We start from the raw sequence: 20,257 nt of genomic DNA, 5'->3' as shown, positions 1-20,257 counted from the left end.
AGTGGTAGAAATAATCGCTGGTAAGAACACACTCGTGGTTGCCAGAGGGGAGGGAGTGGGGCTATGGGCAAAATAGGTGAAGGGGATTGAGAGGTACAAGCTGCCAGTTATGAAATAAATATGTCATAGAGATGAAAAGCACAGCACCGGGAATATAGTCAATAATATTGTGACTATATTCTTTAAACCTTGGGCTATATTCTTAGAACTTTGGTGACAGACGATGACTACACTTCTCGTGATGAGCTTTGCATGATGTATATAAATGTCAAATCACTCTGTTGTATGCCTGAAAACTAATAAGATATTGTACGCCAACGATACTTAAAGAAGCCAGTCAGAATGTCTACTTGACAGCGTTGTTTCGGAATTAAATGGAATAACGGAGGAGAAAACGTCCATCTGGGTGTTTGACACCGCAAGCAGAGCTGAATTACACATTCTCTGCCTCGGAATTGGAGAATGAATGATTTTTTTTAAAAAAAGAAGATACCCTTTTTTTAAAGTTGATGATTCTTGTTATTTCCCTAAAGAGAGTTAGGAAGCTATTCCTTGGTTTATCTGGTTTATTTTAAGCCCCGTGGACTCAGTGTTTGTGAAATTGAGCCACGTGAAATGGCTAATACGGGAGGGTTTTTAAACTCCATAAAAATGCAGTTCCGTGTGGCTCAACCTAATGTCATCTGGCAAAAAGTCCCTGGTGTGCTTCTGGCTCAAAATAGCAGGCACAGAAAGGGTTTAACTGCTCTCTCAACTAAAACCACCCTGAGATGTCAGGAGCAAAAGAGAAGCAGCAGCATTGGAAGGAGCATCCATGGCTTTGGAAGGAGGAGCTTCATGAGAGCAGATTGGAAGTCCCGAAAGACTGCGGGCAGGTGGGAGGCGCCCAGCCGGAGCTGGCTGCCCCAGGGATGGCCGCCGCTGGTTGTCTGGGACCCCTGAGGATGGGCCCGCTCTCTCTGAGCGTTGCTCTGGCCACTCAGGCGGAGCGGCCCGGGGTTCCGCAGGGGAGGCCCCTTGGGGCCTCTCTGTGTTCACCCTCACAGCCTCAGCATTTGCTCCCAGGCTGAACCCTGTGGGGAAACAACCATGAAATAAAGTGGGAAGTCAGCCTTTGAGGTTTCTTGAAGAGTGTTGGGGATGCAGGAGAAAGCTCTGAGCCTGAGGGAATCTGAGTCCAGTCACTTTCAGCAGGACTGTGAGGCAGAAGGGCAGGCTCGGCTGTGGCCCCAGAGTAGGGCCATCATGGCCGGCTGGCCCTGGGTTCCTGTATCAGCAGACAGACTCTTCCTGGCCTCTGTGTTTGGAAGCCTGTCAGTACATCGCACCCACACACCTTCAGAGTCCTCCAGGCCATCCCAGCATGCCTGAAGGGTGCATTCCCCAGTCTTAGAAGCATTGGCAGTGGAAGGTTCTCACCTGAAGGGAACAGCTCTCAGCCACTGGTGAGGAGGGAGGGGCACTTCACCATGGCCATGGCCCTTCTCTAGGGAGAGCTTTCATCCAGTGAAAGGGATGGAAGGTGCTGAACCAGAGACACCACGGGATTCGCTAAGGTCTTTGTGGGGACCGACCATCTCATTCGATGGCAGAACATGTACAGATTTGTCAGTAGGGTGACTCAGAATGCCCACTCACTGTCATCTTTGTGGGGAAGAGCATCTACTCCAAGCTGCTTTCCCATGTAACAGAAAAATATTAATTCAAGAAAGAGAAAGATAGGAGATACATAAAATGGTAGAAATAACCCAAGACCAAAATGAAAAGGAATCTTGTCATGACTGAAGTACAACAGGCCTAAGATTGAACCAGTGGCATGCGGGCCTCAGCATTGCTGGGGTCCTCTGGTGAGAGACTTCAAGAATCCATTGAGATAAAATAAATTGCATTTAATTAGGAACCTAGACGTACAATTTTGCAGTGTTACTAATGAAATGAAAGCTCAACTCTCTTCTCTCAAAAACAGAAAGACATTTAGAAATTCTAGGACGGAAAAATGAGACAGATTTGTGATTGTGTGATGAAAAAAGCAAAAATACGTGCCCTTGATGAGGTGAAACAGATATTGTTTTCCGAAACGACTAATCCAAACCCCCACATGTCAAGAAATTTAACAAGGGAGGACAATGAAGAGTGTCACAAATAGTTCTGGTCAGTTTATCTAATGCTAGTCTATGTCCCAGTTGTGGTTACTTCCCAGGCAGCTATCTCTTTCCTACTAGTGCTTTTGGTTCTATTTGCCTTTTGCTGTAGTTTTTTTTTCTTAAGTGAGCTCATGTTCCTTTTTTTTTTTTTTTTTAAATTAAAAAATAGAGGTTTGGGGGCATCTTGGTGGCTCAGTGAGTTAATAAGCCTCTGCCTTCAGCTCAGGTCATGATCTCAGGGTCATGGGATCGAGCCCCGCATTGGGCTGTCTGCTCAGCGGGGAGCCTGCTTTCCCCTCTCTTTCTGCCTGCCTCTGATCTCTCTCTCTCTCTCTCTCTCTCTCTGTCAAATAAATAAATAAAATCTTAAAAGAAAACAGAGGTTTTAAATTTTGATTGAGACATCAGCATTATCTTCTGATATTCATGAGCCGGGTGACTTAGGTGTTATGCTTGAAAACAAACCCATTTTTCTTAATACCTTTCCTTTAAAACTTCAGAAGACCCCTTTAAGAGGCTGCTTACTATTCCTTGTGTCAAAGAAACCCATTCCATTGATCAATGTAATGCTTGAACTTCTATTATTTCCCCTTGCCTGTAATCTTTAACAAATCACTTTGCTTCTTTTGGCCTTGGCTTTTTTGATAGGGATGAAAGTTGTATTTGAGACTTCTTGGGAAAAAAAAAAAGTATCACAGACCTGCTTTTGTTAGGGAATATATGATTTCCAGCACTACATTGCTGAATATATTTGGATTATTCAAAGACTTGCATTGTTCACAAGGTCAAAACATATCAGAGGACATTCTTGATTTTAAAAATTGCTGTAATGTCTTCTTGATTTTTAAAAATCGTGTCTGTACATTGAAGACCCAAATTCAAGGGCAGTGTTGCCTGTGGCTCGTGATGAGGCTTTGAGCATATTATTTCCTGCTCTGTGCTTTACCTCTTGCGGTTTTCAAGTAAAGGGGTTAGAATAGGTCACCTCTACTGTCCTTTCTAAGAATAGAGATGAAAGTGATGTTGCAGAGAAAACTTGATCACTGGGAACCTTAGGGAAAAGTCATTAAAACTGAGTGAGCATTAAGGAGGGCACGTGACATGATGAGCACTTGGTGTTATACACAACTGATGAATTATTGAACACTACATCTGAAACTAATGATGTACTGTATGTTGGCTAATTGAATTTAAATAAAAAACTGAGTGGGGCGCCTGGGTGGCTCAGTGGATTAAGCCGCTGCCTTCGGCTCAGGTCATGATCTCAGTGTCCTGGGATCGAGCCCCGCATCGGGCTCTTTGCTCAGTGGGGAGCCTGCTTCTCTCTCTCTCTCTGCCTGACTCTCCGCCTACTTGTGATTTCTCTCTCTGTCAAATAAATAAATAAAATCTTTAAAAAAAAAAATAAAAAAAAAACTGAGTAAGATAATATTTCGGAGGTCTGATGCTTCCATTCATGTTGCAAAGCTAAGGTTGATCTCCTTCTTGGGTAAAATACTGCTTAGTCTCAAATGTACCTTGATTAAGAGACACACAGCAGAAGTAAATTATTCTGGAGATCTTCAAGGCAGATTGCAGTTCAGGTCAGCAGAGACCAAAGCTTGTACCATTTGGAAATCTCTTCAGGTTCTCCTCTTCACTTGTTCGTGGAAACCTCCCACACAGTGTCCCACCTACCCAATGGGCTCCTTTTTTCTAGTGGGGGGAAAAAAAACAGTGAAAACAAAGAACTTGCAAAGAACAAGATGATAATCGAAGTAAAAACAGTGTAGTGATGGTACAAGCAAAGCAGTCAATGGGTGTCATCATTCACCATAACTCTACAGAAGTACTGATGAATGCAAAAAATTGACAATCGCTTGTCTGCAAGGACAGCACTGATAATTCCCAATAGCACAGTTCCATAGATCAGGGTATTCATGCAGTTGGGAAGCTCATGTGCCTCAGATTGTCCAACCCTTTTCTTCCAGTCTGGTGCTACTTAAACTTAAATAGGGCATTATCCAGGGATCTTGTGGAAAGGCAGATTCTGCATCAGTGGGTCTTGGGGGTTTATGGGACTGAAATATTGTTTACTTAACAAGCTCCCCGGGGTTGCTGCTGCTGGTCTGTGGGTCTATAGGTTGTCCTCTCAGGATGACATATAGCTCTTAAACCCTGCCTGCACTTAGTGAGGTCTGTTAAGTGTTGGCGATGAAGGCAGTGATTTTCATAACCTTAAAAATGTATTCTGTCACTGTCTCATTCGATTACAAATGAATAGCCCTTCGTAGAAAGAAAGTCTATAATATGCGCATGCCTTGCTCGTATGAACAGCAGAGCAGGCTGGTGTGTTCAGACAGGATCCACACATCCACAAGACCGTCACGTCTTCCTAGGTTGCTGGGAACCACAGGTTTGGAATTACTGGTCCAGAGGCTCAGCCAACTGAGGACTACATGCCCAGCGTGCCCTGAACAGTCCTGATGTCACAATTTTCAATGGCACCCCCCCCTTCAAAGTGTCCTGTCTCTGGGAAGATGAGGTAGAGTGGTTCTCATTATAGTGGACACTGACGACAAGTTACTGGCTTCATCCAGCTTACATGCTTCTCCACAAACTTCCTGTTACAGGGAGAGAACGGAATTTTTAAGCAAATCATTCTTCTTGGCTGACGATGATTTTGGCTCTAAATCAGGCTTATGTCCAGCAGTCCTGAACTTCTGTGTGTAAAACACTCACACACACACGTATAAATGTGGGTATTGTGGGAAAAAAACATACTTTCAATCCTATGATCCTATCTGCAGCTACTTCTAGTCTGAAATGTCGATGTGAAGCTCCCTTCCTTTGGACAGGAGAAGCATCTTTTCAGGTTGCAACCATTTCTCCTGGAAAGATACCAGAATTCTTCACACTGCTGCTGCCCTGTGAGATGTGCATGAGCAAATCTGACTGAACACAAAAGATGCATCCATCTCACTGGGTCACCGAAGGGATAAAGCCATGTCAACTCAGCTTCTCTCTGCCCTCAGTGGGGTAGCCTAGGGGTTAAGACTAGAACTCCAGCTACTGGACTATCTGGGATGAAGTGTGCCTTCTGTCCCTGACTGATTGACCACATAAGGGAAAGGCTGAGTCTCTTTCAATCCATTTCTTCATCTACCTCATGAGCTTTATTATCAGATTGAAAGGTATTGTCGTCTGTAAGGGGCTTAGATAGAGGGCTTGGCTGTTTCATAAATGTCCGGTGAAAATTTAATCACTGTGCAAAATTGCAATCCCATATCCTACTCATAGTTAGCTAGAGCTGCAGACTTGGTGGGTGTTGTTTTTAGTAAATCCCTTTCAGCCATGCTAGGTGTTGACTGTCGTGTTTCAATCTGGAAAGCTCTCATTCAGGTAACTTGCCTCCCGAATTTATAACCGATTGAAACAATCGTTTTAGTTTCAAATCTCAAGGAATTTGAACATAAGCGATTTAATTTTATATAAGGCTTTATCATTAACAAGTCTTCTTTTTATGCCATTACATAAAGAAGAGAGAATAGAAGCTAAATAAACAAGAAAAAGCATAATTAAGAGGTGGAAAAAGAACAGTGATGAGGACCATTAGGAGCATAACAAACTACATTTTCTTTCTAGATTTAAAGATTGAGTCATAAAAATTTGCTCATATCTGCATCTCAAAAGAATGCAAATGCCATTTCAATTTCACAGGAAAAATAAGTTAAAAGGATTCCATGTTGCCTTTGAAAAGCTTACTTTGATTGTATGCCAAATGGTAAAATGAATGAATTAAATTTTAAATTGCCTCTCTTCAGAAGGATGCGATACAGAACATATTTAGGATTTAGCCCTTTAATTTAACATTAAACATCCTAAAGTTGTCCTCATCAATTATTGACCACCTGATATTGAAACAGGGGCTTCAGTTCAATCTGGGGAAGACAGAACACTACTTGTTTTTAGAAGTACATTTCCTCTCTCTTTCAGTTACAACACAGTGTGGCATTCAGGAAAGGGGTCATTTCCAAAATTGGTCTCTGAGCTGGGGAGCACTTTATCCCCTGAGCAGCAGCCTGCCCACGACCTATCATTTAGAATTCAAATAAAAGGTAGTCAGTGGAGCGTATCACCAGGAAAATAAATACAGTAAGAAACATTTAAGAGCTTAAAATAATAGAATCTCAAGTCTCATTTGGGTTGCAGTTTCTGCAATTCCGTACGTATTTAGTAACAGTCACGAGTGTGCCGCAAGACCAGACCTAGGGAAATATGGCTTAGGATCAACTATTCTTTTTGTCTTTTTTTCTCAGTCCCCCAAGATGGCCTGCCTTAGCAGTGATATCAGATTCCTGGGAATATATCAATGCTTTGATCATGACTGCTCCCCTGCTGAGAACAACAGGCTTCTTTAGAAGTCCCCCCCACACACCACTCGTTTCCACACATCAATATTCCATTCATCTGTCACATACCATTTCTTCCCTGAGGTCTTTCTCGATCGTGCTCACACACACATTGATGAGTTATTGTTCTGAAAGGAGATTCAGTGTGTGCGAAATAATCAAAGGAAGTGGAGGCCAACCCCAAAGGGAGAGAGGGTATGTCGGGGGAAGGGTCAAGAAAGACTTCTAGGAAGAAGGGTGGACCACTTGACGTTGGCTTCCCTATTATAGTATGGAAGTTCTTCACCTGTGTGTTTAGTACACAATTGCTGATTTTATTGGAGGGTGGCTTTGAAGGAAAGAGAAGATTCACCAAAAGCATGGGGGAGGAGGGGAGGACTGTTCTCTCCACAGCGCCTTGCTCATTTCATTATCAAGGGAGTCCTTCCTATAGTGCAGGGATCTTGCACAGTATACAGCTGGCACTCAATAATGTATACAAGTGAAAAGGACATAAAAGTAAAAATGACACCATTTCTCTCCTTAAAGTCACTATAGTCTAGTTAGTGAGGGAACAGTTACCCTCACTAAGTAGATCCCTGTGTTGTTAGGAGCACAGGGGAAGAATGTCTTAACCTACCCAGGATTCAGGAGAGATTTCTCAGATACGACACCTAAGCTAGAGCTCGAGAGACCATCAGAAGTCACGTGATGGGGTGTAATACATAGCCTGATGATGGTCGTTAACAACTCTGTATATGGTGTATTTGAAAGTTGCTAAGGGGGTAGGTCTTAAAAATTCTCCTTGCAAGAAAAGAAACTGGTAACTGGTTGAGGTGACCTATTTTAACTAAATGTATCATGGTGATCTTTTCCCAGTCTATCCATGTGTCACATCATTATGTTGTATACCTTGAAGTTGTGCCATGTTAAATGGGTCAATGATAGCTCAATAAAACTGGACAAAAGGAATATGGGGGTAAAAGTTACCTGATGGAAAAGGGTGTCTCTGGCAGAAGAAGGAGCAAGTGAGAGAAGGCCTGGAAATATAGACTCACCTGCGTGGAAGGCTGTAAGTGGAAGTTTGGCTGGTGTACAGGAGATGGCTTAGGGAAGGAGTAGAATATGAGATTAATGGGGTGAGTGATGGCTGTTTTATAGAGGGCCTTCAATGCGAAGCCAGGCTGTATTCTAAAAGCCATATGAAGCGACTGAAGGATTTTATAGAGGAACTGTTTAATCAGAATGTTGTCTTTTATTATTTTTTTTATTTTAATTTTATTTATTTGACAGACAGAGATCACAAGTAGGCAGAGAGGCAGGCAGAGAGAGAAGAAGGGAAGCAGGCTCCCTGCTGAGCAGAGAGCCTGATGCAGGACTGGCTCCCAGGACCGTGGGATCGTGAACTGAACTGAAGGCAGAGGCTTTTACCCACTGAGCCACCCAGACACCCCCAGAATGTTGTCTTTTACAAAGACCTTTCTTGCGGCACACTTTCAAAGTTGATTCCAAAACGGAGTCTAGAGAGACCTAGTGCCATAACAGGGAGAGCTGTGGCAAGCCAGGACTTGATGGAGGGGTGAAGGGTTGGAAGAACATGGGGCTTGTTGAGTGGTGGGATGTAGGAGAGATGTGGGCAGGATGTCAGAGGGAGGGAGAGGGAAAAGATCAGGTGACCCACAGCTTCCAGACTTGAGCAGCTGGGTAGGTGGAGGCCATTCATGGAGAGAGAGGGGTAGCAGATTTAGAGGCCCCAACAGAGAATTTGGCTTTGGAGCTATATTGGGTTTCAGGAACCTATCTATTGGATATCTCTAAGGAAATATTCAGGAAACAGCTGAAGATGGGGAATAGAGTTCTGGAGATGGGCTTGTCTGAAAGATATCTGAAGAGTGTTAGATGGGCGAAAGGAGCCAGGTGCAAGGGACTTAATGAATCTCTTGTGTATCTGAACTTTAAACACTTCTGGTAGTGCCTGGCACCTTTGTCATGTGCCTACTCTCTCTCTCTCTGATGATAGGGGATCTCCAAGGGGAGCAGCTGACAACAATTACCCTTTCCATACCTCCTTAGAATTATTTACTTTACCAAGAAAACTTTTAAAGCTTAGCAGGCAAGAAAGAAATCATGATGCCTAATTTGGACTCAATGTCTTAAGTAGATAATAACATAAATAAAGTCATGTTAGTATAATTAGTCTTAATTTTATATGAAATATTACTCTGGGCATTCCTACAATTGCTCTTTACAGTCTGTAAGGATTAGATACAGGTAGTAAGCAAAGATCTTGATCTGGATAGAGGGAGAGATGCACAACTAGGGCTAGCAGGCCAAATATAGACATGTAAATGAAACATTGTTTCTCTTCCAGTCTGGTATTCCTAACAGTAATAACTCTCACATACCCAAGCTTAGTACCTTTCTAACTGATTTAAATAGGCTAATTTACTTGATGTTGAGGAAAACCCTATAACATAGAGACTGTTATTATTCTATGCCCATTTTACAGATACAGAAAATGAGGTGTCCGATAGACCAGTCCGTTGCTCAAGGTTGCACAAATCCTGGGTTCAGGATTTTAACTAGGGATTGTGACTCTAGAGTCTGTGTTAGTAACACAACTTTATGCTTTATCTAATAGGTAAGACAATATTTAAATGAATTTAAAATGTAGTTCCTTGTCTTACCAGCTGTAAAGGACACTGTGCATTTTGTCAATTACACATGCACAATTAGAGCTTGTATCTCGGCAGGGCTGGGGATAGCCATAGGCACTCTTGCAGATTAATGATCAAAGAAGAGGAGTTGATAGCCCGGAGAAGGATGAAACTGTCATTCACCCTCAGGATATGCCCTGAATCAAGGCAGCCATTAATACTGTGCACTGAAATGTGGCAGCCATAGAAGTGGCATTAGATCCTTCCTTTGTATTTAAGAGCATGCAGATATGTCCAGTTTGTGGCACTTAACAGAATCTGTGCTCATAATGACTCTCTCAGAGGTCTAGAATTTACCTGGTTTACCTCCTCCCCACTCCTAATACATGTGGGGATGTTCCTTTCTTCTCTTCCCTAGGAATTCAGAGACCCCTTGGGATGCTTACAAGCATCCTGAGGCAGGCACGGAGCAGGTAGGCATCCACACAAATGGTATCTTGAGTGGTACAGTCAGGATCTACACTCTCCTGGGCCCTCTTGTTGGGGACAGGGTGACCCATCAGAACCAGCCCTGGGTTCAGGTGCGCCAAGGGTCTTATTCATCCAAAGGGTGGGCCTTTGCTGCACAGAGTTAGACCCAGCAAAGGTCTTGGGCACATACACAGTGCCTCTGGGAAATTTCTCTCTCAGTCCACATATCAAGCAGTTGTCATACTTTATTGAACAGTTGCTGGGACAGGCTCCAAGCACCCAGCTTACCAGCATCTCCTCTAGCCTCCACCTTGGGTGTTTACCAAATGGGTTCTGGTGAGTGTGGTAGGGATAGCCTCAGCCATCCCTATGACCCACGTACTGAAACTCTCCAGAAAATGTCTCACATTTCTTGGCTTTCATTCTGGAGATTCAAACATTGAGGGAAAGGGTCCCCCTCAGCTGAGATTTAGCCATTTTACGCACCTGGACTCCAGACTCCCTTGTGAATGTACAGTATCCTTGTCATTCTCTAAGGCGTATTTCCTGGAAATTGAGTGAAGTTTCAGCTCTGAGGTCCTCTTTGTATGGGCCTGTACCCAGGCCGTGGCAAAGCTCTGACGATGTGTTTCACAGTCAGGTTTTGGTGGTTTTGTTTTTTGGGGTTTTTTTTGCGGGGGGGGGGGGGGTAAAATTTATAAAATTTATTTCTTATGAATTTTTTGTCCTCATTAAAAAATATTCCATTTTGGTGCCTCTTTTGTATAATTTTGCCTACAAAGGATGTCCCACGTTATCAAATCTGTAAGCTCCACAGAACTGAGGCTGACCACTGTTCAAGGATCATTCTTTGTTGCCCCTGTGCATTTTATTAGCTTAAAGGAGTTTTGGGTGCGGGGTTATTTTTCCGGCTCTAAATGTGTGGATGGCAGCACAGTGAAATCAGAGAAATGGAGACTTGCTTTGCTAGAATGGAGTGAGCGCGATCTCTTGGATAGAAAATTTACCCGGCCACCCTGGGCTTTAATGGTGGGAACGAAAGAACAGACTAGAACACAGGCCATGGTAACCATTCTGCTGAGAGAAGCAGGTGATGAGGTTTTAGGGCCAAGTGGGTCCTTTCAGAGTTTGGCGCTGAGTTTTACATCTTTGTCTCTCGCAAGGACTCCAGTGAGAAGGGAGAAAGGCTTTTGTGCCTTTACCGGCAAATTCTTTTCTCCCAAAGCAGTTGTGTGACCCAAGGTCTGTCCACTTCTCTTATCAGTAAAGAAGGGGTGAGCCTCCTTTTCATCATGATTTTCTGTTTAGGTCACGTCAGAACCACAAAAGAATCAAAGCATTATTTCATACAATTCTGCCTGGCCTTAGAAATCCTGACAGGTTAAAAATCCCAATGTAAAAATGCGCCACTGCACACCTGCTGTCCCTTATTAACAGCAACACTCCTTCTGACAGGAAGCCTCCCGAGCAGCCTGTAAAATCCAGTATGATCCCTAAACATGGGATTTGCCCAGGACTTGTCAGTGGAACCCATTGAGAGGTGATAAACCGAAATGAATTGTCTCATTCCTCAGCAGGTTCTGGGAGGTATTATCTGCCCGATGAGAGCCCTGTGATTTTGAGAGAAGCTGAATTTCTTATTAAGATAATTTATACCCACAGGGATCGTAAGTGAGAAAATTGAAGCATACGTAAAGGCATACAGCCTCGTTTGGAATGTGGATGAAGGCAGCATCAGTCCCCCTAGCAGTGGGATCTTTAAGCACTCTTCCTTCAGTTTGACAGCGCTGGCTTGTTTACCCTCATTCTTCAGACCTCTCACTTGTCTGCGTGTTCTCAGTGACCCTGGGTCGTCTGAATGACTTGAACTTCCCAGTTTTGGTTTTGCTAACTAGGCGGTCTGGTGGCTTTATGGAGGTCACTGACTTCCAGCTGCTTCATGTGTTATTCAAAGACAGGAAAAATCTCAACTTACCCTCAGACGGTCCGTCCAGAAAAGCGAGGGTTCAGTGACTTCATAAAATTGTGTATGTGCAGCCTGTCAGGCTAGGAATTAAACGAAGGGAATATTATGTCCTAATATTCTTTCTACAAAACACCTCGCGGTTTTGTATCAAACAATTGAGCAGAATACATTGAGCACTTCCTAAGTCTTCCTGAGTTTACAAAACAATAGTCGCTTCCTTTTTCTTTTTTTTTTAAGATGTTATTTATTCAGTTGTGAGAGAGGGAGAGAGAGAGAGAGAGCACAAGCAGGGGGAGCAGCAGGGAGAAGGAGAAGCAGGCTGCCCGCTAAGCAAGGAGCCAGAATTGGGGCTCCATCCCAGGACCCAGGGATCATGACCTGAGCCAAAGGCAGACGCTTAACGACTCAGCCACCCAGGCATCCCAGTGTCTGGAAACTATAATAGTTCACCTGCCAGTTGGTTTTGTTCCGTAACTTCTGAGGACAGTCTTCTTCACATCACTGGAGCTTCTTGGTAAGGACTCTGGACAGATCCCTCTGTCTGGTGTTGAGGCCAGGCTAATATTTACCCTCAGGACCCTGAGAGGAATGTATCACCGGCGAGGAATGCCGTCTCGTGTTGGCCTTGAAAAAGATTAGAAGCGAAATGTTGGCCCACCCATGGCCCATGTTTGAGACCGCATGAGAAGTTTTTCTAGTTTTCAGGAGGGCATCCTGTCAGACCGCATGAGAAGTTTTTCTAGTTTTCAGGAGGGCATCCTCTTGTGAATCTTTCGTAATGCAGACTCTTTGCATGAAAAACGTAACTAGACCTCCATGGCCCCAATTTATGCTCTACCCTTGTTTTCCTCTTTTTTTTTCTATACTCAAGTTTCTATTTTGAGATTTATTTATTATATTTATTTATGTATGTATTTATTGGCATCTTGTATGTCTTTATAAGCCATGTTCGAATCTTTTTAAAAACGTGGAGCACAAATAATGCATAAAGGAACAAATAATTGTAACACAGGTGAAGTTAAGAAGATTTAAGGAAAACCATAGTGAGCTTCTGCAAGCTTCCAGTCCCGTTCATGGTGGTCCCTCCATACAATTTCCAGCCTGCTCAAGAAAAGCAAATATGTTTAAAGGTAGAGATTGTAAAATCCCGAAGTGTTCATTCTTGAGAGCAAACCTCCCCCCTTCCTTCTTGTTGCACTCCTCCCACACATACAGGTTGTGTACACACGCCTGTCTTGCCCATGCTACCCTGGAATGACCCCGCTATCCACTTACCACTCACCTAAAAAAAAAAAAAAAAAAAAATGGCAGAACTCTATCAGCAGGCTCTATTAAAAACCATCTGATCCCTAGTTTTATGTAGTCCCTTAGTGCTGCATAATCGCCTGCATTAGTGTCCTAGGGCTGCTGTCACAAAATACCATAAACCGATTGCCTTAAAGTCACAGCAATTTATTACTTCACAGTTCTGGAGATTTAGAAAACCAAAATCAAGGTATTAGCAGGACTGTGCTACCTCTGAAACCAGTAGGGATATCCTTCTTCATCTCTTCTTAGCTTCTGGTAGTTGCAATCTGCCGGCAATTTTTGGCCTCCCTTGGCTTATGGAAGCATCACTCCAATCCTCCATCTTCATGTGACACTTTATGTCTCTCTGTCGTCCCATGGCTGTCTTCTTATGAGGACAACAGGCATCCTGGGTTAGGGACTCCATTCTAGTATGACCCCCTCTTAACAAGTTACATCTTCAGTGACCCTGTTTCCTGATAAGGTCAGATTCTGAGGTACTGGAGACTTCAGCATAGCCTTTGGGTGGGCGGACATAATTCAATCCATTACACTGTCCTTTGACTCGTCCACATTTACTCTCCTTGCCTCTAGCTCCTCAAGACCTCAGTGTCCCTTCACCTTCCACTTCCCTGAGATGAGAAAGCCATTCTGTTTTGCTTGTTCCATTTCCAGACTCTTCCATTGTGACCTATCAGCTCTTTTCTCACAGGAAAAAATCCTACAAGTCTTTCTGAAGCCCCTCTTCTTGTCTCCACCATCCACTACTCCCTTTCTCTCCTGTCTCCTCTCTTTCCTTCATCATAGTTTCATTTCGTCAACCAGTAAGCGTCTCTCCACGTAACTAAAAATCTTCTTTCAATCTGACTTCCCATATAATTATCACCCAGCTCCCTCTTTCTTGTTGCCAAGTTATCTTTCTCCACCTTTCCCCCTCCATTCTCCCCTCAATCCATAATAATCCATATCTCACCTTCACATCTGTTCAGATAGCTCTCAGGAGGATTGCCAGTGGTCAAGACCATCTTCATCCTCTTCACCATCCCTGCAGTGTTCAGGTATGATCACCACTCTTTCTTGAGTGATGTCTCTTCTTCTATTTCCATTATGCTGTATCCTAAAGATTCTCACTAGACCTCTTGTCTTCAACCCAAGCCAAATAAATCCTTACTTTCTTAGAGATGTTATGGTACCACAGTTCTCCAAGGATGGTCTGCAGACTCCTACAGGTTCCCAACATCATTCTCCATGAGGTCAAAACCATTTCCATAATAAGACTAAAACACTCTTTTCCTTTTCAGCTGTGTTGACATTTCACATGGTACAGAAGCAATAGTGGTTAAAACTGCTGATACTTGTGTACAAGTCAGTGCAGGGGCTGCAAACTATACCAGTTTTACCAGTATTCCTCATAGCCACAAGCTCACAGTTAAAAAAAAAAAAAAGAAAGAAAGAAAGAAAGAAAGAAAAAGGAGAAAGAAAGAAAAATGTGGATTTTACCTAAAAATGCCCATAAAATTTATTAATTTTATTAACTTTATATCCTTGAACATATGCCTTTTTAATAATCCAAATAATGAAATGGGAAGAACACGTAACATACACTTCTACAGCACCCCAAAATACAGTATTTGACTTGAGGAGACATTGGAGGCTATTCTAAGATGAACTAGACATTTACTTTTCTCATGGAACACAATTTTTACTTGAAAGAACAACCAACAGTCAAACTGTAGTTATGCAGACTTAGATATTTGGCAGACATTATCCCAAAAATGAATGAATGAGCATGTTACGCCAAGGAAAATAACTGGCATTGTTTGTCACCAATGATTAGGAAAGAGGAACACCTGGGTGGCTCAGTCAGTTTGGTCCTGGGATGGAGTCCCACATCTGGCTCCTTGATCAGCAGGGGGACTGCTTCTCCCTTTCCCTCTGCCACTCCCCCTGCTTGTGCTCGCTCTCTCTCTCTCTCTCTCTCTAACAAATAAGTAAAATCTTAAAAAAAAAAAAAAAAAAAGCCACCTGGGTGGCTCAGTTGGTTAAGCAACTGTCTTCAGCTCAGGTCATGATCCTGGAGTCCTGGGATCAAGTCCCACTTGGGGCTCCCAGCTTTTTGGGGAGTCTACTTCTCCCTCTGACCTTCTCCTCGCTCATGATCTCTCTCACTGTCTTTCTCTTAAATAAATAAATAAATAAATAAGATATTAAAAAAAAAAAAGGAAAGAACTTTCAAGCTAAAAGTAGAATTTTGGAAAACCTATATATACCAACGTGAATCTGACAACTCCCCAATTTCTGAAGAATTTTTATTAATATAGGTGGTAATATATCGTGCCAAATAGATAAAGGTGCAAAATAGATACATAGATCTTAATATAATCAAATGATAATGTTACTTGATTATAATCAAGATTATTATATATTTGTAATCAAGATTATACATTAAATCAGATTTAACATTGTAGTGTACTTTAAGACACTGCCACTTGTCTGGTTTTGATGAAGTATCAAGAAAGGGTATCCACAAGGAATTTCAAAGAATATTTGAAAAGCTATTAAGTTACTCCTCCCTTTTCCAACCATGTGTTTGGTTGAGGTCAGCTTTAGGTCACACCCCTCAGACAAAACAGCATAGTGTAACAGATTGAACATAGAGACAAATCGGAGATTTAGGTCTCTTCTATTAATTCTGAAATTAAAGAGATTTGCAGAAATGTTAAAAAAAAAAAAGGGCGCCGATCTTACTAAACTGTCTTGTTTTGGGAAATAGTTATTTTTCCTAAAAATATTATTTTAACATAGAATGGGCTTATTATTGTTACTTTTAAATATATTTGTAAATGCATTTTTTTAATTTTTTATTTTTTATAAACATATATTTTTATCCCCAGGGGTACAGGTCTGTGAATCACCAGGTTTACACACTTCACAGCACTCACCAAAGCACATACCCTCTCCAATGTCCATAATCCCACCCCTCTTCTCCCAAACCCCCTCCCCCCAGCAACCCTCAGTTTGTTTTGTGAGATTAAGAGTCACTTATGGTTTGTCTCCCTCCCAGTCCCATCTTGTTTCATTTATTCTTCTCCCACCCACTTAAGCCCTCATGTTGCATCACCACTTCCTCATATCAGGGAGATCATATGATAGTTGTCTTTCTCTGCTTGACTTATTTCGCTAAGCATGATACGCTCTAGTTCCATCCATGTTGTCGCAAATGGCAAGATTTCATTTCTTTTGATGGCTGCATAGTATTCCATTGTGTATATATACCACATCTTCTTGATCCATTCATCTGTTGATGGACATCTAGGTTCTTTGCATAGTTTGGCTATTGTGGACATTGCTGCTATAAACATTCGGGTGCACGTGCCCCTTTGGATCACTACGTTTGTATCTTTAGGGTAAATACCCAATGTAAATGCATATTTTTAAAAGTCTCTGGTACAATGAACACTGGTAGGTGAAACCCACATTAACAAAAGTTCTTCAGGATTCCGCATAATTTGTAAGTGTGTAGCGAGGTCCAGAGACCAGAATTTGAGATCACTGCTGTGGAACTTTATTCAAACCAATGGTTACAGAGGGAACTACTTGTTGAGGACATGAGGAATTTATTGGGTTTGTGGAGTACCAGACTGGAGGAAAGTGGCAGCCAGGGGACAACAAAGTACCACTGTGTGTCTCTGCAGGGGCCCGGGGTGGGGGGTGGTGACCTGAGCCTGAAAAGCATAGATTTGCTCTCCTGCCGGTTGAGAGACAGCCACCTGTGTCTGGCTCTGTTCAGGACATTGTGTTGCCTAAGGGTAGGTCGCAATGCTGCACCTGCCTGTAACGAATTTTGTCTCGTACTCTGTTGCCTCTGCCAATGAAATGTTTATCATGTCACTAATGGAAGAAAATAGAGTTGGCTGGTGAATCCCCACTTCTTGGCCAGCTGTCACCCCCTGCCAATACTGGTTCTCAAAAGAAATCTGCAGAGAGGACAAGCCAAGTACATGTTAGTTGATGGGGACAAAGATGACAATCACCATAGAACTTGTGAAAACCCTGGCCCCTGAGCTCTGGGCCGCACCTCAGGTTTGGTGAAAGACCTATTTTGATTATGAACCTAAGCCCAAAACAAGGGGTATCAAAGAGGTTGCTGTCACTTGCCAACTCTAGCTTGAGGCAGTAGCTGCCTGGGACCCTCTTCTGAGGATCAGTGGAGAAAACAGTTGCACTCAGTAATTGACATCTGCCAAAGCCTCCCACATTGTCAGCCCTCCCCTAAGCCCAAAGCCAGGACTCCTTGATTTTTTTTTTTTTTTTTCACCAATCCAAGCTCTTGAGGCCAAACAGCTCTGGATAGCTGAGATGTGAGGCATAAAGAAGAAATACAAAATGCAAACAAGGGATTAGAGGCAAAGGAAAAGAACACTTCCCCTCCAAGGCTGGCCTCCATGCGTACACTCAGGCCCTGGGGAAGGGATACAGACGTGAAACTGGCAGTGGAATAATATAGAGCTACAGAGATTCAAGAATTTTGTCCTAAGAAATAGGAATATTTCTCTATAGAAATAAGAGCTTTTACTCTCCTAATGCTCTTCATTCCTGAAAACTCCCCAAATTAATTAAACCATCAACTGTGGTATGACCAGCTGAGGGTACTGTCATTGTGAGGAACTAGAAAACATTGTATTCACCAGAACTCCTATTCAGGAAAATACAGTATTGTCAGGAAATAATTCCTTTGTAAGCTCTCTTGGAGGGGTGGTGGAGGCCCCAGGCCCAGGAATTGGCTAATCCCAAGGCTTGAGAGATGAAGGAAAAACTGTAGCAGGAGTAGACAAGGAAAGATTCTTGTTTTGTTCTAGAGAGGGAAAGGGGAATAAGAATAAGAAAAGGGGAGAAAGAGCCCCTCATATCTCCATGAATGTCATGAAACTTCAAAAAAAATAAAAAATAAAACTTGCTCTGAATGTATCATTGGTGGTTCTGGACTGGATAGATAGGTTATAAAGAGAAAGAAACAGGAGTCAAAAATGTGAAGAACTACAGGCATGGCCTGAGGAAATCTCAAAAATGGGCCAAGCATTTGGAAGGGTCACAGGCCATGAACTTTAAGGTCTAAGACATGTTCATGTGTGTGACTAGGAGGTCTTCTAGGAGGTCTTCTCTAACACCTGGGTTCTTCCTCCTCTGCAACCCCAAAGGTCAGTGATGTCACAGGCCCCCATCACATTGCTGATTCTGCTGGATGTGGTCACACATGAGCCTCTGACTCCTACTACAGCACCTCCTCTTTGTCTCAGTCCGGCAGTGTAGTTCTGTATATAGTGGAAAGTATCTCTGTGTTCAGGGTCACAAGGACTTTGGCCTGGTGGAGGCTCTGCCACTAACTGCCTGGGTAACCATGGTGGGTCCTTTTCTTCTCAGACTTCAGGATCCTGATTGGTAAAACGATAGAGGTGAGGAAGGAAAGGGTTAACTATCACTTAGGTCCCTTACAAATCAAAGTTCAGTAAATCTTGCCACTCCTTGCTTGGTACATTGTTGTTCCCACTTATACTCACACTTACAATATACCGTTTGTTCTTTGTTCATTCATTGTAGAAATAAAAGAATCAGGGTTTGTTGGTTTGTTAGTTTAAATAAAAGTTATTTACTTAGTAGCAGTTTCTCCACTGAGAACATACAGTAATTTAACATGCTCTGGTTTTGTTACTTAGAACAAGAACTTTTTTAAAGCTAAGAAAAACCAGACAGATGGTATATATATGTATACAAATGTGTGTGTGTGTGTGTGTGTGTGTGTGTAATTCTCTAATTTTCCTTCCCCAGCCTTATGGGCATTCTCTTATTTGTGACGGTGTCTGCCTCTCCCAAAAGGATGTTAGACCGTCGAGGGTGGCAACATAATGATACTCATCTCTGTGTCCTCCTAAAGCCTAGAACCATGCCTTATATAAAGTGAGCATTTAACAGAGATTTGTTTAGCTGCGCTGAAATCGTACCAAGTCAAAAATTTTAAATGATTGCCTTGTACTGTGATAAATTTAGTTATGCTGTGGGAATAACACAACCTCCAAATCTCAGGGGTTCAATGCAATAGAGGTTTGTTTGTTGGTTGGTTGGTTTTTGGTTTGTTGTTGCATTGTTGTTGTTATTGTTTTTCCTTGCCAAGGCAAACTCAACCATAGGATGGGTGGGAGGAGGGAGAAAAATATTTCTGTTCCACACAGCCACTCAGGGACCCAGGCTGCGGAGAATCCTGCTTCCAAATGGTATGCCATCTGGAATACATGGCATCTTCAGAGAAAGAGATAAAAAATTCTTAAGGGCTTTTTCTTGCTTTCTGCACACATTTCATGAACCAGGACTAATCACATGGCACCAGTTAACTAGTGACACCAAGACTGATAATCGCTAATAATATCTATCACATACTTTACTTGATAGCTCTAGTATTTTGGCAGTATGGATTTCTTTGAGAATCTTGTACCAACAATGATCCCTCTCCCCAGAAAAAAAGATACAGATACACAGAAACTTACTCAACACTTTGCATGATTTTCAGGGTTTTTATGCATTTCAAGGCCCATTGACTGCTCCTCTGCAGATCTCAGGACCCAGATTATAAATCCTTATGCTGAATCCACAAGCATGTTAACACCTGGTAATAGACCAACAGATGAAAGGGAAAAAAAAAAAAAAAAGACATTACTAAGATGAAATCAGAGAAGGAGACAAACCATAAGAGACTCTTAACTCTAGGAAACACACTGAGCACAGCTGGAGGGGAGGAGGGGTGGGAAGACAGGGTAATCAGGTGAGGGGCGTTAAGGAAGGCATGTGATGTCATGAGCCCTGGGCGTTACATGCAACTGATGAATCACTGAACTCCACATCTGAAACTAATAATACACGAATTTAAAAAATACATTACTAGTGTTCTGTTTTATTTGAGAAAAGCCTATTTATTTACTTAATTATTTGTGTTGGATCAGGCATCATGCAAGATACATGGCTGATGGATTTTCCTCTGTTTTGTTTTTACCAGGAAAAATTTGAGGGCCTGTTTCGGACTTATGATGACTGCGTGACGTTCCAGCTGTTTAAGAGTTTCAGACGTGTCCGAATAAACTTCAGCAATCCCAAATCTGCAGCCCGAGCCAGGATAGAGCTTCATGAAACCCAGTTCAGAGGAAAGAAATTAAAACTCTACTTTGCACAGGTAAAGTCATTCTTGCTCTGCGTTATCTTCTGCTTTTTAAAAATGTAAGTGGAGCCCTTTCTGCTTTCAGGCTGGTTTGTAGTCTATAATTAGTTCATGGAGAAATAAACCTGCACCGCGGATCGCCAGGCGGGTACATCAGA

At 42.5% G+C, this 20,257-nt stretch overlaps 1 protein-coding gene across 4 annotated transcripts in view; it reads left to right on the top strand.

The window, feature by feature from the left end:
- RCAN2 (regulator of calcineurin 2) overlaps positions 1-20,257 on the top strand; it is a 270,128-nt gene that overhangs the window by 225,336 nt on the left and 24,535 nt on the right. For all 4 annotated transcript variants that reach the window (XM_004739767.2, XM_004739765.3, XM_004739766.3 and 1 more), the window contains one exon: positions 19,941-20,114. In XM_004739767.2, the coding sequence (XP_004739824.1) occupies positions 19,941-20,114 (174 nt within the window). The remainder of the gene's footprint in view (positions 1-19,940; positions 20,115-20,257) is intronic.

Source organism: Mustela putorius, unplaced genomic scaffold, assembly GCF_011764305.1.
Source record: "Mustela putorius furo isolate JIRA1106 unplaced genomic scaffold, ASM1176430v1.1 tig00003983_pilon_pilon_pilon, whole genome shotgun sequence".
In the NCBI taxonomy this organism is placed as follows: Eukaryota; Metazoa; Chordata; class Mammalia; order Carnivora; family Mustelidae; genus Mustela; species Mustela putorius.
Note: the sequence above shows the minus strand (reverse complement) of the source record. Positions and strands in the feature narration are given on the sequence as shown.